Source organism: Ambystoma mexicanum, chromosome 12 (genome assembly GCF_040938575.1).
Source record: "Ambystoma mexicanum isolate Mex_15411 chromosome 12, UKY_AmexF1_1, whole genome shotgun sequence".
Taxonomy (NCBI): Eukaryota; Metazoa; Chordata; class Amphibia; order Caudata; family Ambystomatidae; genus Ambystoma; species Ambystoma mexicanum.
Genome location: NC_090936.1, coordinates 584527580 through 584544110, shown reverse-complemented (window position 1 = coordinate 584544110; position 16531 = coordinate 584527580). Strand labels below are relative to the sequence as shown.

Here is a 16531-nt window from a genome sequence, read left to right as displayed (position 1 = left end):
GTTGGTAGTTCTATTGACTGGATTACATGGAATTTTGAGATGAATTTCGGTGCTAACCTTGGATGTGGGCGTAAAACCACCTTATCTTTGTGAACTGTTACGAACGGGTCTAGAACAGAAAGAGCCTGAAGTTCACTTACTCTCCTAATGGAGGTTATCGCTATTAGGAAAGCAGTCTTAAGAGTGAGGTCCTTAAGAGTTTCCTTGTGCATGGGTTCAAATGGCGAGCCCATGAGTCTGGAAAGTACCACATTTAAGTCCCATCCGGGAGCTGGGTTAGCTATCGGAGGGTGTATTCTCTTTACCCCCTCCATGAAGGCCTTGATAACTGGGATCTTCTACCACGACACTTTAAGTTGGGAAGTGGTGTATGCAGAAAGTGCCGCCAGGTGGACTTTAATGGAATTGAACACTAGACCTGAATCCAATAAATGGGTCAAGTACAGAACAATATGTGTGGGAGAGCAGTCAACCGGGTTGATGCTCTTTCCTCTACACCAGATGACAACTCTCCTCCACTTGCTAGAATAGCAGTGGCGAGTATTAGGTTTTCTGGCTTCCCTGAGGATGTCCATACATCTCTGCGGGAGTTGTAGATGTCCAAATTCTATGATCTCAGGAGCCAGGCTGCTAAGTTCATGGTCTGAGGGCATGGATGCAGTGTCTTGCCCTTGTCCTGTGACAGCATGTTGTACGGGCAGGGAAGTTTCACTGGGGGAGATAGGGACATCTCCATCAAGTGAGCGAACCATGGCTGCCGGGCCCACAACGGGGCCACTAGTATCATGGTAACTTGTTCCTGGAGCATCTTGTGCACAACATTGTTGAGAAGGGGAGTCGGGGGGGGGGGGGAAAGGCGTAAACAAATTTCCCTGACCATTGAATCGACAGACTGTTCCCCTTGGACTGGTTCTGGGGGTACCTGGAGGCGTAACTTTGGCATTGTCAGTTCTCCAGAGTTGCGAACAGGTCTATTTCGGGGAATCCCCATTGCGTGAAGACGTCTAAGACGATGTCTTCGTGCAATTGCCATTCGTACTCTTCGGACAGGGGGAAGTCTCTGCTGAGTTTGTCTGCTAGCAGATTGAGTTCCCCTGGTACGTGTTGTGACAGTAGGAACATGTTGTGTCTGAGAGGCCACTTCCATATATTCTGGGACAGCTTGGACAGTCCTGGAGAGTGGGTGCCCCCCTGCTTGTTGATGTAGTACATGGCTGTGGTGCTGTCTGTAAGGACCATCACTGTCTTCCCTTGTAGGTGTTCTTGGAAGGCTTATAGTACTTTGAACACCGCCAGTAGCTCCAGTAGGTTTATGTGCTTGGATGCTACGCTCGGAGTCCACACTCCGTGAGCAGTCTGATGGGATAGGTGAGCCCCCCATCCTGTGAGGGATGCATCTGTGGTTAGAGTGGCCTCCACCGCGGGTGTGGCAAAGGGTTTCCCTATTATCAGGTTTTCTTTTGTCCACCACCGTAGCGAGAGAACCAAGGCCTGCGAGACCACCACTAGATTGTCCCATTGTCCGCTGGCCTGACACCACTGGCTGTTGAGCCACTCTTGCATTGGGCGCATGCGCAGGCGCGCGTGAGGTACCAAATACATACACGACGCCATCATTCCTAGCAAGTGCATCGCTTTGCGCACCGTCACCTCTCGACCTGCCACATATTGGGGGATCTGAAACAGCATGTTTTGTACCCTCGCGTTGGAGGGGAAGACGAGGCCGTCCTTTGTTCGAATTAGAGCCCCTAGGAATTGTTTGACTTGGCTGGGGTCTAAGCTGGACTTCTTCTCGTTGATGGAGAAGCCCAGTTGGAACAAAAGGTCTACAGTCTTTTGGGTGTTTGAGAAGCATGTCTCGTAAGAATCCCCTGTTATGAGCCAGTCGTCGAGGTAAGGGTATACTGGGATGGATAATCTGCGCAGATGGGCCGCTGCCACTGCCAGTACTTTCGTGAATACCCTTGGTGCAGATGCTATGCCGAAGGGTAGCACTCTGAACTGGTAGTGTTTGCCTTCTATCATAAACCTGAGGTATTTTCTGTGCGCTGGCAACATTAAAATATGAAAGTATGCATCTTTGATGTCCAGTGTTGTCATGTAATCTCCCTGTGATAGCAGTGGGATCACTTCCTGTAAGGTCACCATACGAAACATTTGGGGTTTGACAAACTTGTTCGCTGGGCGCAGATCTAATACAGGGCGCATGGTTAGATCCTTTTTGGGTACAAGGAAGTACACTGAATAAATACCTTCCGTTACCTGAGATAGAGGCACAACCTCTATGGCTCCTTTTTCCAGCAGTTGGTCCACTTCTTGGAGAAGGATGGCGAGGTGTTCTGGTGTCATGCGGTGTCCCCTCGGGGGTCTGGATGTTGGGGAACTGTTGAACTCTATACAGTAGCCGCGGGCTACGGTGGAAAGTACCCAGCGGTCTGATGTTATTCCCTCCCATGCTGGAAGAAAGGTTGTTAACCGGCCCCCGACCGGCGTTGTATGGGAGGGGACGCGAATCTTCGCGTCACTTGGTGGTGTTGGTGGCTTGGAAGCCTCTGGGGGGTGGAACCCCGGCCTCTCCCTTTGCCACGGCGTTGACCCCTCTGATTGTACTGGCCACTATTACCTTGGTAGTTGCTGGCAGAATACTGTTGGTTTTGTTGCTGGCGTCCAAGAAAAAAGCGCTTATTACCAAATCCCCGCCTGTTAGGGGGTTTTGAAATTTGGTCTAAGGTCTTTATTGTGTCAAATTCTTTCTTCGCGTTCTCCAGCGCGTCATCCACTGCTCTCCCAAAGAGGTTGGACTCCTCTATGGGCTTATAAATAAGGGACGCTTGTGTTTCTGCCTTGAATCCGGAATTGCGAAGCCAGACGTGACGCTTCAGCAAAATTCCTTGTACCAAAGTCCGGCCAGCCATCTCTGCTGCATCAAGGGTATTCTTGATGATGCTTTGGTTGACCAGAGAGCCCTCGTTAACTGTAGCCAGCAAACGAGTCCTTAGGGGTTTGGGAACTTCTTCAATGTCCTGTTTGAGCTTTGCCCACTGAGCACCAGCGTAGCATGCCAATAGGGTATTATTATTGGCAATTCTGGTAGAGAATGCTGCAGAGGTGGTGATTCTCTTGGCTAGGGCATACAGCTTCTTCCCCTCTTTATCTGGGGGTGCCTCGCTGGTAGATAGTGGGACTCCTGCCCTTTTCCTGGTGTTGGTCACGACCAGGGAGTCCGGGATTGAGTGACCCTTAATATATAATGGGTCTGATTGAGAGGAAGAGAACAGTTTCTCAATCCTCGGATTGACCCCTGTCACCAGTGCAGGAGTGGAAAGAGAAGGGGTAATACGTCTCTTAACTGAGGCGAGGATGGGGATAATTTGGCTAGTGGGGGGTTTTTCCTTGATAATCCTCTCCACAAAATCGGTGTCTGGGGTGACCTCCCCAGTTTCAATTTCAAAATGTGCTGCTGCCTTCTTCAGCAGTGCATTGAAGGTGGGTTGATCATCAACAGGCGAAGGGTTCCTGACTGGTGTAGTTTCAGTAGACCTGATGACTATACTGCTACTGCCTGTGTCTGTCGACCTAGCTGGTGACTGCCAGGGATTTGGGTCGTCCTCGCCTGTGTCCGCCTGGAATCCCTCCTCACCTAGGTTAGTGTCATCGTGAAAACCTTCCTCTTCTTGTTGGTCTTCAACATAGGTGAACTCATCTTCCTCCTGGAAGAAAGTGTCTTCCTCAGTGAGATTGTAAGAGTATATGTCCTCCTGTATGGGGTTATAAAACTTCTGGTATTTAGCCCTTGGACTCTCCAGGGGTGCCTCCCTTGGTCTCTTGGGTGCCCTGCCTTCTGGGATGGACATGAACCCGTCTAGTTTATCGATACAGGTCTGGAACCTTTCAAAGGTCCACTGAGGTCGGCCAGGACGGTCTGGGAATGAAAAAGGAGTTTCTTCCTCCTGTAGTTGTCTGGTTCTGTCCCATGACGTCGAAGAAAGTGAGCCTTTGCCTTCTGAGTAGCCTTCTCGCTGGCTAGGGCCTTCCGTCGGCGTCGGGAACTGGCCTGATCTGTTTTCCGGCGCTTTCGGCGTATCTTTGGCCTTGTGCGTGGTTTTTGGCGTCCCACTTGACGTACGTCTCTGGCCGTCCTTGGATGCTATGCGCGCGAGGCTTTTTGCGATCATTCTCTCTTCCGAGGGATCGGTCGCCGTCGCGCTATGTAACGTCGAGCCTTTGCTCGTCGAGTCCTTGCTGGCAACGTGAGCGCTCTTACGATGCGCATCGCCGGAGGTTTTGGTGTTAGCGCCCTTATTTTTAGAATGCCCAGTCGCCTGTCGCGGTGGCGGGGAGGGCTGACGACCCTTAAGGTCGGCGGAAGACGCCGGTGGGCCCGGCATCCCCGATGGCACTATGGCTCCCTTCGTCTTCAACGAATGCGTGCCGGGGGGTATGTGCTTTGGTGTTTTTCCGTGTGCGTCCTTGTCGCCGGGGTGTTCATCCCCATAAACTGGGAGTGAGCCGGGCTTGTCGGGGCCGGTGTAACGCTCACCTGATTCCCACGGAGGCGCAGATCTTGACTGGGTTGTTACCGTGTCTTCAATTGTAAAGCGCAGGATTCGGCTGGTTCCCTGGGCTGGACCTCTTCTCACGGTATGCCTGACTTGAAGAGTGAGGTGTCTGCAGGCAGAAGACCAAGGGGTTAATGAACGGTGGTTGGACAGACTTCTCTTCCTCACTCTCTCTTTCCTTGAGGCCCAAAGGATAGGTGTGCTCACCTTAAGTAGGTGAATGCTGGGCTCTCCATCCTGCGACTGGTGCAGGGGCGCGGGTACCAGTTACTCCACTGGTGATATTGTAAACCTCTTACTTGCAGAGGACAACTTTGAGCGCGAGGCCGTCGTTAACTGCACGATCGGTTCCTTATATGTATCTGAACACCTTTAATGAAGTCCTTTTCTCTTACAGGCTTTGGATGCGGTAGGCGTTGTTTAATGGACGCCAAAGTACGTGCAAGCGCGTACGTAGGTGGATGGCGCGCGTGAAGGCACGTAAGTTGAATGGCTGCTGATGGTTTTAAATGCACTCTTTAATGTCTCTTTTTCTCTTGCAGGTTTTGGATGCGGTAGGCGTTGGTTCATGGACGGCAAAGTTCGTGCAAGCGCGTAAGTAGGAAGATGGCAAGCGTGAAGGCACGTAAGTAGAATGGCGGCTGATGGTTTTAAAAGCTCTCCTTAATGTCTTTCTTTATTTGCAGGTTCGGGTATGCAGCGCTTGTTGGAATCCGGAGCGTGCGTCGCACAGGTAAGCAGATCAAAATATGCAAAATGACTGATCAATGTTCTTTGCCTTTACAGGGATCGATGGACTGCCAAGGAATGCGGCGTGAGGATTGGAAGATGCCGATGGATCGGGTTAGTAAAAATGCTGGCTTTTGGCTTTAAGTTGGCTTTTGCTAACCTCTTGTTTTTTTGTGCTGGCAGGTGCGGCTGAAGACAGGATTCCAGGAAGGTAAGAGTTTGTTCCCACAGGTGCTGGAGCTGGAGTTTTCACTGGAAGACTGGAGCTGACTCGGTGAGCGTCCTGCTGCTGATGCAGAATAACGCGAAGCACGTTGCATCAATCGGGCGTGGTTTAAATAGTGTGCAGGAGTGCTTAGGCGTCTTCGTCCACTGCCTCGCCTAGGTAAGGAAAGAGTTCCAGTTTCCAGAAGAGTCCCAGTGTTCCTGATCCAAGGAGTGGAGCCTGCCCCACCCAGGTAAGAAAGTAGTCCCTGTCAGAAGAGGATGTGGACGTCATCTTGTTGGTGAGTATGCAGCATGGTCTGCTGTAGGTAGGTCCACCCAAGCACTTTTACACATCTTATGAGCCCGACGCTTCCAGTGCCGGGACCGATGATCTTTATGAGCCTGGCGCCACCGGCGCAAGGACAAGGTCCAAAAGGTCCCAATAGGGGCCGGCTGGTGCCCGGAATGAAGGTTATGAGCCTGCTTCCAAGGATGTTGGGCAGGTCCTGCATTCTTGGAAGTAGTGATCATGACAGCCGGGGACGGCCGACGAGGAGCGTGAACGCTCCTTTGAGAGGTCTACAGCCTCCGTTACGGGGGCCGTGTAATCAAGGTCCTCGTCACACTCGGTGGCAGCAGGCGAGGAAACAGGCCTAGACATGGCGTAGGCCACCCACCCTTTGACCCTGCAGTCTTTTAGAGTTTTGGGCTTTAGTAATTTACAGGCCGCACAGCCGTCGTCCTGGTGATCGAGGGGTAAGCAACGGTTGCACCGTTTGTGCTTATCCTTCCAGGTATATTTACCCTTGCAAAGCAGGCAAAACCTAAATGGCGTCCTCTCCATAGCTGAGGGCAAGAAGTGTGACTACGACCTCGAAAGAGATGGAGGGGAAAGAGAAAGGCATTCTTAAAATGAAGAAAGAAAGACCACAAAACCCCACTCTCCCTACTGTGTATGGCCGGCGAGGCCAGGCCACGTGTTCAGCAGCACCGAAGGATCCCCTCCGCTAGTCCTTCCGTCGAAAATCTTGCTCGGCGGAGAAACAGCTCTGCGTCGAGGGAGGGATCTACGCTATTGATATTAATGACAAACGACCAAAGGTCGAAGAAACTATTTTTGCAATGTCTCTCTAGGAGCTCCGCATAAAGGCGACCAGTAGCTGGGCGGAAGAAAACAATCTGAGGGACCTCGACACGTGAGGGATTGTGGGTACAACGCACGTCACTATAGGGATAGTGTTACAGACACGCCTTGTCGACGTCCCCTTTTCGACTACGAAAAACAAAATGCAATACTCCGCAGTGACCACTGGATGTCGGACCTATGCACAGCATGTGATTCTAAGCAGATTAACAAACATCAGAAATACAGTTTCTATGTACTCAGTTCAAATGTCATACAAATCAGTTAAAGTGAACCAACAAACACAGGAGGAAAGCAGGTTGGTTAAACTAATAGGCAAAATACTGGCCCCGTTTACCTAGACACAGTTGTGTGAGGATTCCCCCCCCACCTGAGCAACCTGTAAATAAAGATATAGTACAAGCACAGTCCATATATTGTTTCTAGGAGTCTTATTTCCTTCTAATAGTTCTACCACCGCAATGTACCTGGAATAGCAGAGTTCTTCGATGAGGCTTCGATGGATCCATTTTATCTGGCCCCCTTTAAGGCAGGAGTCACGGATTGTCGATAGTCCTCGAAGGTGAACCTTGGCATTGAGAGTCGTCAATGAAAAGGTTCGATGGCGTCGAGGCTCGGTCCTGGCGGTGCTCGTCGACGATCGGTCGTGGACTTCCTGCAAATACGAGGCACGCAGTGCATCTCAACGACAATGATTCATTGCCCCAGAGAATCTATTAAAAATTTTGGCAAACTAGGGCATCGAGTCGTCCGGAGTCTCTGCGGTCTTCCGGTGGGGGGGAACCCCCGGGAGGATGCTCCTCTGCGCGTCAGAGGCCTTGACTTTACCCGGCGGGACAAAGTGGTCAACGGTGCAGATGAGAGCGTCGTTGAATTCAAAGTGTCTTAATCAATGGAGTATTGTGGCTCTGGTCGTCAGCGGCACAGTGTCAAGCGGTCCCTGCTTCTAGGTAACACTGTTTCGACAGGCCTCCAGCAGTTATAGCAAACCTGCGAACCCTGGTCAACGATGGTGGATGGAAGGCCTGGTGCTTCTCTTCGTTCTCCTCAGCGGTCCCGGTCTCCGGTCGGCAGCCTGTCGAAGGTCTGACTTACAGGGAGCTTCGGCAAAGATTAGCATTGCAAGATGTTCCCTCGTAGCTCGGGAAGAGGTCTCCTAGCCAGGTCCTCTCTCGGATCGTGTCCGAGACAAACTCGACAGCTTTCGGATCGATCGGTTCGAAGCAAATGCAGCAGCAAGTCTTCTTCCAGCTGGGCCTCAAGGATAAGCATCAAGTATTAACTTCAGCTTCTGTACAATTTGTAGCAGTGCGAGGCCCCCAGATATACTAGTTGGTCTCTCATTCACTCGGCTGGGTGTCACACTCAGGCAACCAATCACTCACAAGGGCATTCAGGTAGGCAATCAAGCTCACAGTGTATTCAGGCCATTCTCCTCCCTCGCAGACACTCACAAAATGTAATGTCTATTGGGACAAGTACCCAGCCATTTAGCACTCCACACTGCATTCATACCAGTTTCGGGCAGGGCTTCTCAGTCTTTGTGTCACATACCAGAAAACAGACACCCATAACAAGAAGTGCATATTGGTCACATACTCCATTCACACAGGTCCCACACCAAGGGTGTACCCACAACATACAGTCACTGGGAAGGCTCCAGACAGTCTGGCCTGGACTTCCCCACAATACCATATGTGGAACTTCCACCCAACAGCCAGTCAGGGGAAGAGACTTTGGGAAAACAAGATAACAGGCAATAGAAAGCAAGAGGCCACAGGGGCCATCTTGTCTCCTATCAGGAATCAAATGATTCCAATGGCAGGGCCTGGGTATCACAAAAATGGAAGATACTCAGAGCAAATGTCCAATTCAGCATGGCGCTGCCACCAGCCCATACCCTGCTCTGTCGGCCACACACAGGTGCCCGAAAAAATACACTATGGGTACAGGGTTGTACCCCAAGCCCTGGGTGCCAAAAGTGTATCCCAAGGGTCAGTACACCAAACCAAACAGAGGACGAGCTGCACTGCCAGGAGTCCCACAAGACAGAACACACATGATAAAGCAATAGAGGACAAGGATATGGAGGCCCTGTCCATGCAATGCATTTCCAGCATCACAAGCACAGCCGGTCATAAGACAAATAAAACTATTTTTGTGTGCGATAGTTCAAACGCTGCACATAGCACCAGTTCTGTACACACAACAAAGACTCTAGTGGCTGAGGTGCCATGGGTGGGTGCACGTGCAAATGTGATCCTATGACGCCGGTGTGTCCACAAAAGTGGCAAAACACTTTTTGAAAATTGGTGCTTCAGTACATCACTTGCCTGTCCAATCCCCTTCCTGGAACGACATCCCATAAGTAAAGGGAAAAGGGGATTGGACATATTAGTACCAACTGTAATTATCCCCATATAGAGGTCAGAGTGAGTCACTGTCACTATCCCAAAGAAGATCTAATAGAATGAAGCATAGGTGGAGGAGAAATACAATTGTTGAAGCAGACAATGAAATTTACTGAATTAATTTGATAACCACCGAAACAGCAGTCAGTTTGAGGTGATCAGAATGCTGCAAATTTCACAACGCTAGTCCTGCAATGCCAGAAATCTTGAAATGCATGACAGTTATGGCAACATTGCACATCAGTCATTACCCATCTGCTACCTCAGTCCAGCTTAGCTCCCAACACCCATAATCACTTCTGCAGGATGTTTCTTCAAAAGGAGTATGAGAGAAGTGGCGGGGAAGAGAGCCTGGACTTACTTCTGAACCTTGGGGTACTGCATACCATGGATGGCGTTTGTTGCCTCAGTCTGACGCTCTTTCAGGTGTCGTGGCCACATGTTGTCCACCCAGTCAATGAGGTCTACCTGTCAGGAAAAAAAAAACAATTACTTATATTACTGTGGTATGGATTTCCAGACCTCATATTATAGTGGAAAAAAGTAAATCTGCACATATTCAGCAGCATAGAAAGACAATTTTAGGGCAAGAATGCCACAATGCGTTTCCCTTTCTAGGCTAGCCTATGTTTATAGATTATTCCAACCAGGGATGCAGTAAGCTCAGATACTGATCTTTCAGTCACTTAGCTATTTACTCTGACGGCAGAGCAAATATGTTATACATTTTTTGCATACAGTGTTTTAGACTATATCGTGGGACAACATTTCCTGGCTCACCTGGATGGCTCAGACACAGTTCACGTTATGTAAGTAAGACCTGGAAGGCACAAGAGACTTAGTGCTCATTGCTAACACAAACGCATGTTTGTGCCTATTCGTATGGGTTAGGATGGCTATGCCGTCCAACAAACGGCTCACGAATATCACGGAGCGTTTGTGCACCAATACCATTGTCCCAGTGATAGTGCCTTACTTCGACACTTCGTGAGAAGTAATTTCTTTTTATTGTCTTTAACGTACTTTCGGCAAACTTTTTTCAATGTTATTCGCCCTCATTCCCTTTTTGCAAGTAAAAGAGTATCAGACACTTTAAATAGCATGGCTTTGGGCTACTCCAAATTCCAACTTTTGAAACAGAACTTAACCCATCTAGCCATTCGAACTAAAGCAGCTAAGAAAATACTGATGAATACCATTGATAAAATGAACTGTGGACATACTTGCTTCCCCACCTAAACGCACAGAGGTCTCTCAATCTAAATCCCAATACAACCATTCCACGTTAGTCTACTGTCAGACAATACCTGTTTGTACACACTGAGAACTCAAATGCTCATTTTTAATGCAAAATCGGCAGTACCACATGCAAAAGACCTATACACCTTAATCACGAACTCCGATATTGACATTCTTTTTATTGTCGAGACCTAGTATAACAATTCTCAAGCCGATACTACCTGTAATGAATTCCACCCAACTACTCCAATCCCTAATTTGTGAGAACTGCTCTAAAAGGTGGTGGTGTGGGCTGGGGTGGAGGTTTGGGATGCAACGGTGGGACGAGGGGCTCTCTTTGTGCCTCCCTCGCCATTCCTTCCATTATTTGGGAACCTGTACTTTCCACTGGGTATGGGGAAAAGAGCCTTTAAGGAATGGAAGGGGGAGGGGGTGCCTGAAGATTCGGGACTTGTTTCAGGGTCAGGCTTTACAAATGTTCAAGGAATGTACCTGGGAATTTGGGTTGCGGGACAGTAATAGATTTAAATAGAACCAGTTAAAGCATTGGCTAACTGACCCGAGCATCAAGGTAGCCGCCACACGACAGCTGACGCCCTTTGAACTATATATTGTAACATGGGAACGAGGAGGCTAGTTTCCACACTATATGGATTTCTTAACGACTGCACGCATCAGGTGCAATGGAAATATATAAAGACATGGGAAAAGACACTGGGGCACCTCATTTCGGAGGATCACTTGGCTTATTTGTGGGGTGTGGTTCCAAGACCAACACGCTCGGTTTAGCTGAGGGAGATGTGGCATAAAAATCATACTTCAATGGCACTACACTAGAGAAAGATTGCATGCAATGTATCCATCCGTGTCTGCCCAATGTTGGAGGCTGTGATACAGTGAGAGACTGGGCACATATATGGTGGGATTGTCCCGTCTTGCCCCCCTTTCTGTGGAGAATTGAAATCACAGATGGGAGAAATGTTTCAGGTGACGGAAGTGTAGGTAAAGAGGTGTGCATGATTGGTATGTGGATCCCTTTCAAAGATTACTCAAAGACTCAGAAAAGGGGCTACATGGCCCTTCAAATAGCAGCATGGCTGGTAATTGCTCAACAATGGAAACACTGAGAGACCCCGAAAAGCCAGGAGTGGCTCCGGAAAGTATGGTCCTTTGTCTCATTGGAACGGGTAACATACAAGATTCAAGGGGCCCAGGGAGATTTCAGACAGGACTGGGGCACCATTTTATCGTACTTTCAGAGTTACTACATGTTACAATGGTGCCCCACAAAATAAGGATTTTGGATATTTTATGAAATCATGAATACACCCACCAATGTGAAGAGGAATGGGCTTCTCTCTAGCAGCGAGGGTGGGAGGAGGGTGAGAAGGGAAGTTTTTTTTTTTTAAAAGAGGACTGGGAAGAAGGCAAGCAGTTTTTGAGAAAAGTATATCACCTGTATACTTTTCTAAATACAGGGGGAAAAACCAATTCGATTAAATGTTTTGTACTGAAGAAAAAAACAGAATCCCTGTAATATTCCAGGGGAAAACATTTTGAGCCCAGTTAGACACTGGAAGTAAAAACTCTGCTGTACAGGCTAGCCTTCTTCCATCTAATTGAAAACCTGTGGACTGCAATAAGATACATTGCATACATGGTCAGCTAGAGAAACATCCCATAACCATCCTTGATATTACATTTTTGGGAAAGCATTTTCAGTATTAGTGGCAGTAATACCAGATGTTCCTACATCTTTTTTTAAATTTATTTATAAAGCAAAAAACCTGGGGGCATAAAGGCACAAAAACAAGACAAACAACAAAAACAAGGGATCACAAAAATTGGTCACGGAATCAAGTATCAAACTCAAGTTCGAAGAACGCTTCGGAAGATATTGGCACATTCTTAATTAAAGAGGTAGGTTACTGGACCCGCAGCCCATCAGGACACAGTCCCCATTTGATTCAGCACGCCATTCATTTAGCTCAATCCGACATACAATTTTCAAATCAGACGATCTGACCAATCCCGGTCCTGTTCTCTGGCGAAGCCATGCCAGCACTTTGTTATGTAAGGCTTCTCTAGGTTCTTTTTCTTCTAACTTCTCAACATTCGTGATAATAAAATTCCTTTGATCCATAACAAAAAAAAGTGGTGGTGTAGCAGGATTATGTAATAATTTGCTAAACATACACCATATTGTGAGAGGGTCAGAATCATACCCCTTTTCGGGGGAGGGTGGTGACAGGGACCCTTTCCAACCTGGGGAAGAAGGCTTCCCAGAACAAAAGCCAGAGCCAGCCCTTTTCCAAATGCGGGTAGTGGGAATTGGGGGACATGAAGAAAGCCACATGGAAAAAGAGCAGCCGGAGCACCTGGCTGCTTCGCCGCAAACAGACCGAAAAGGGTTTGGGACTAGTAGTTTTTTTTTTTTTTAAAAGCTTTTCAACTTAGTAACGCAGCATCTGGAGAAAGAATATTTAGAAATTACAACAGAATCTGGTGAACCCGGCAGCCAATGGAAGAGGCATGGGGATTCAAGAACTACAAAGAGAGCACTACAGGTATGTTATGGTATTGTTTATTTCTATAGTGCCTGTACACAGGCAAGTGTTTCAAAGCGCTCAAGAAGGGTGGGAACAAGAGGAAAAACAAACAGTTGCTCAGAACCCTTGAATTTGCGAGACGATAGTCTGCACAGGCATAGTGAGTAAAAAATACATTTAACAGTTTGGGAGGCAGCAAATAGGCCAGGGGGCGATTCTGCAGTTTTAACAGTGCAATTAAGGGGTGAAGACAAGGGAGAACAGATTTACGATCTTCAGGCGTGGTGCGTACAGATCGAGCAAGTGCACAGAGGGTCACAGTGAGGTTTGGGGGTATCAAGTGCACCCAGTCGGTTGAGACTGGGGTAAGTACAGAGAGAGCCACTCTCTAGGGATAATTTCTTAAGTGAATGGAGTGTAGGTGAGGTGTAGGGCCCTGAGGCAAGTGCGAAAGAGGACTGGCAGGGGTGCCGAGGACCAGTGAGACTCTGAGGTACACCGGACGACAAGTCAGCGTGCTGTAAGGAAGAGGAGGGAGAGAGGGGAAAAAAAAGAACTGGGTTAGCAGGGTAGAGGGAAAGAGAAGGAAGAGCAGAAGAGCAAAGTCTTGGTGAGTTTCTGGAATTTAAGGAGATCCGGCTCAAGACGAAGAGGCAGGCTATTACAGAGGCAGGCACCTGCTGAGGATAAGGATCTCCCTCTAAATCTCTGCTTGGAGAACCGGTTCACTCGCAGAAGGTTGGAGGTAGATGAGTGGAGGGCTCGTGATGGACAGTATTTAGGTAGGCAGCGTTGCATGTAGGTAGGTCCCAGGCCCCAGAAAGCCTTGTGAACAATTCAAAGGGTCTTGAATTTGATCCTTGCAGCCATGGGGAGCCAGTGGAGGGATTTCAGCACCGCAGAGATGAGTCCCTGGGCTTGATGCCTGGGATAAGTCTTGCGGTTCTGTTCTGGATGAGTTGCAGTTGGCGCAGGGCAGAAGGGAGGTTGAGGAAGAGGCTGTTTCAAGAGTCCAGTCTAGAGAGTACCAAGGCTCTCGAGACAGTGAGCCTCTGGGGAAAAGTGAGAAAAGGTAGAGTACCCCCCTGAGGAGGTGAAGCGGATAGTTAGATTTTTTATAGATGTCTGAAATGTGAGAGGAGAAGGAGAGTGTGGAGTCAAAGATGACTCGGAGGTTTCTCGCTTTTCTGGTGGTTGCAGTAGTGGGTCCAAGGGAGGCTGGCCAGCAAGAGAGTGGGAAAGCAGGGGTCCCAATGCGAACAATCTCAGTCTTAGTGGCATTGAAGCAGAAGTCGTTTGCAGCACCTCAAGAATGAATTGCGGACAGGCAGTCAGATATGAGCGAAGAGGAGGCGGCGGATGAAGGTAGCCTGAAATATAGTTGCGTGTCATCCTCGTAGCACTGGAAGTTAGAGGTAAAAGTGGCAATCACGCATGCCAGGGCAGCCATATAAACGTTGAAGAACCAGGGGGATAGATTAGATCCCGGGGGAAGGCCACAGGTTGAGAGATTGATAATTGAGTGAAAGGCTCAGAGTTCCACCTGGGATGGGCGGTCAGAGAGGAAGGAGGTTAACCACGAAAGAGCCTGACCTGTGATTCCCAGGGTGTCACAGAGACGTGCAATCAGAATGTCGTGGTTGACTGTGTCGAAGGCAGAGGAGAGGTCAAGAAAAATGAGGATAGAGGGGGTGTTAGTGTCAAGAATTGAGAGCAGGTCTTCATGAGTGTGCAGAAGAGCAGTTTCCATGCCTCTGGATGCTCTAAAGCCAGATTGATGGTTGTGGAAGCAGCCAATAGATTCAGTGTGGAGGGTCAGCTGAGAGATTGACAGTGTCCCAGGAGTTTGGCCAAGGTAGGAGTGATGGAGATATGGTGGTAGTTTGCCGGAGTGGTGGGGTCGGCAGAAGGATTTTTGAGCAGAGGGTGCACAATTGAGTGCTTCAGGGCAGTTGGGAAAGCTCCAGTGGAAAAGGAAAGATTGCAGAGATCAGCCAAAGCTGGGTTGAAGGAGTAGATATTGTCTATGGAAGGGGAAGGAATGGAGTGCATGGAAAGGTTTGCAGAGCGGGTGAGCTCAGGAGGTGGACCAAGACACCAGACGGAAGACAGATGGTGGAGTGCTAAAGAGTTGGTGGCAGAGTTGAAGCGGAGTACAGGTGAGGTATTGATAGTTAGAGAGAGTGGTACCAGTTTTATATAATGTAGTGTGAGAACGGGTGTTGTGTTATGTTATTTGGTACTTGTATAGAGCATACTGCCATTGGAATGTCCTTGCAGTGCTGTTAGGATGAACGCCCTTTGGAAGACTGTAGTCTTCCAAAAACACAAACTCCAAGCCATCTGGAGGCACAACCTCAGCTGAGAATAAAACCTTACTCGCCAACCTTGCCAAAAAATACAAGAAGGAAATAATCCAAACCAAAAAAGACACTTAACGAGAGAATCAGCAAAGCTAACTAACTCCAAAGAACTCTTTTCCATTCTCCGAGAAATGGAAAACCCCAATTGCCCCCACAGACAATGTCCCTAAGGACAAACTATGATGCACTAGTATCCAAAATGCACTAGCAAATAAAATCACTACCCTACAATCCAAAATTGCCAAGAAAAAAGCCTCCTTGAGCTCCACTGGAACCCAAACCACCCTACTGACAGATACACCTAGTACAACTACACAAAGAAATTGCAAACCTTTCAGGTTTACCAACATATCCATACTGGAATCTGAAAAGGTCATACTATCCTTGAAACCCTCGAACTGCCAAGGCAATAGTTGCCCTGCGCAAATCATCAAGGACGCAGCCAGAGACCTAGCACCCTTCATTTCTAAACTAATCAACGCCTCCTTTAACACTAATTCTGTACCCTGGAACCTCAAAGAATCTTGGGTACTGCCTCTTCTCAAAAAACAGACCCTGGACCCAGCCATCCCTACCAACTATAGGCCTATCACTACAGTCCCATTGCTCCTCAAAATTATGGACAGAGTAGCCTACCTCCAGATTCAAAACTTCCTGGAGTCTAACCAACTATTGGGATCGCGACAATCTGGATTCAGACCACTACATGGTACTGAAACGGCCCTAATTGACCTCAAGACACAAATCGACGAGTTGAAGGACAATGGTAAAACAGCTATGCTCCTCCTCCTTGACCTATCGACAGCCTTTGACCTGGTGGATCATGCAGTGTTATGCAACCACCTAGCATCCGCCGCCCATTTCTCAAGTGAAGCTATAGCATGGGTACAATCCTTCCTAGCTAACCATACGATGAGTGTTTTCCCCTCTAGCCGCAGCTGACCCAATTCACATCACTTGTGGTGTCCCACAAGGCTCATGTGTCTCCCCGACAATGTACAATATCTTCACTAAGCCTCTCTTCGACAAACTTGACAGATTGGGGTAACCTACACCGATTACGCAGACGACACGCAGATCCTCATACCACTAACGGGCAACTTTGTTGAAGACACAGCTTTAGTAAATAAGATTTACCTCCTCATTCAGGCATGGATGGCCTCCCACGGCCTCTGCCTAAATGATGACAAAACAGATTCTGATCTTGGGCTCCGACTCCAACCTCAAAAAACTTAGCCCCAACTATCTCGCCTTCAACATAGATGGCAATATAATTAAGGTGGCTACTGAGGTAAAAACTCTAGGTTTCTACCTTGATTCTACCTTATCC

The 16531-nt window shown here is 48.4% G+C and overlaps 1 protein-coding gene across 6 annotated transcripts in view; it reads right to left on the bottom strand.

The window, feature by feature from the left end:
• The window catches only part of KDM2A (lysine demethylase 2A), a 1348567-nt gene that overhangs the window by 762213 nt on the left and 569823 nt on the right, over nucleotides 1–16531 (bottom strand). For all 6 annotated transcript variants that reach the window (XM_069628943.1, XM_069628942.1, XM_069628941.1 and 3 more), the window contains one exon: nucleotides 9412–9518. In XM_069628943.1, coding sequence (XP_069485044.1) covers nucleotides 9412–9518 — 107 coding nt within the window. The remainder of the gene's footprint in view (nucleotides 1–9411; nucleotides 9519–16531) is intronic.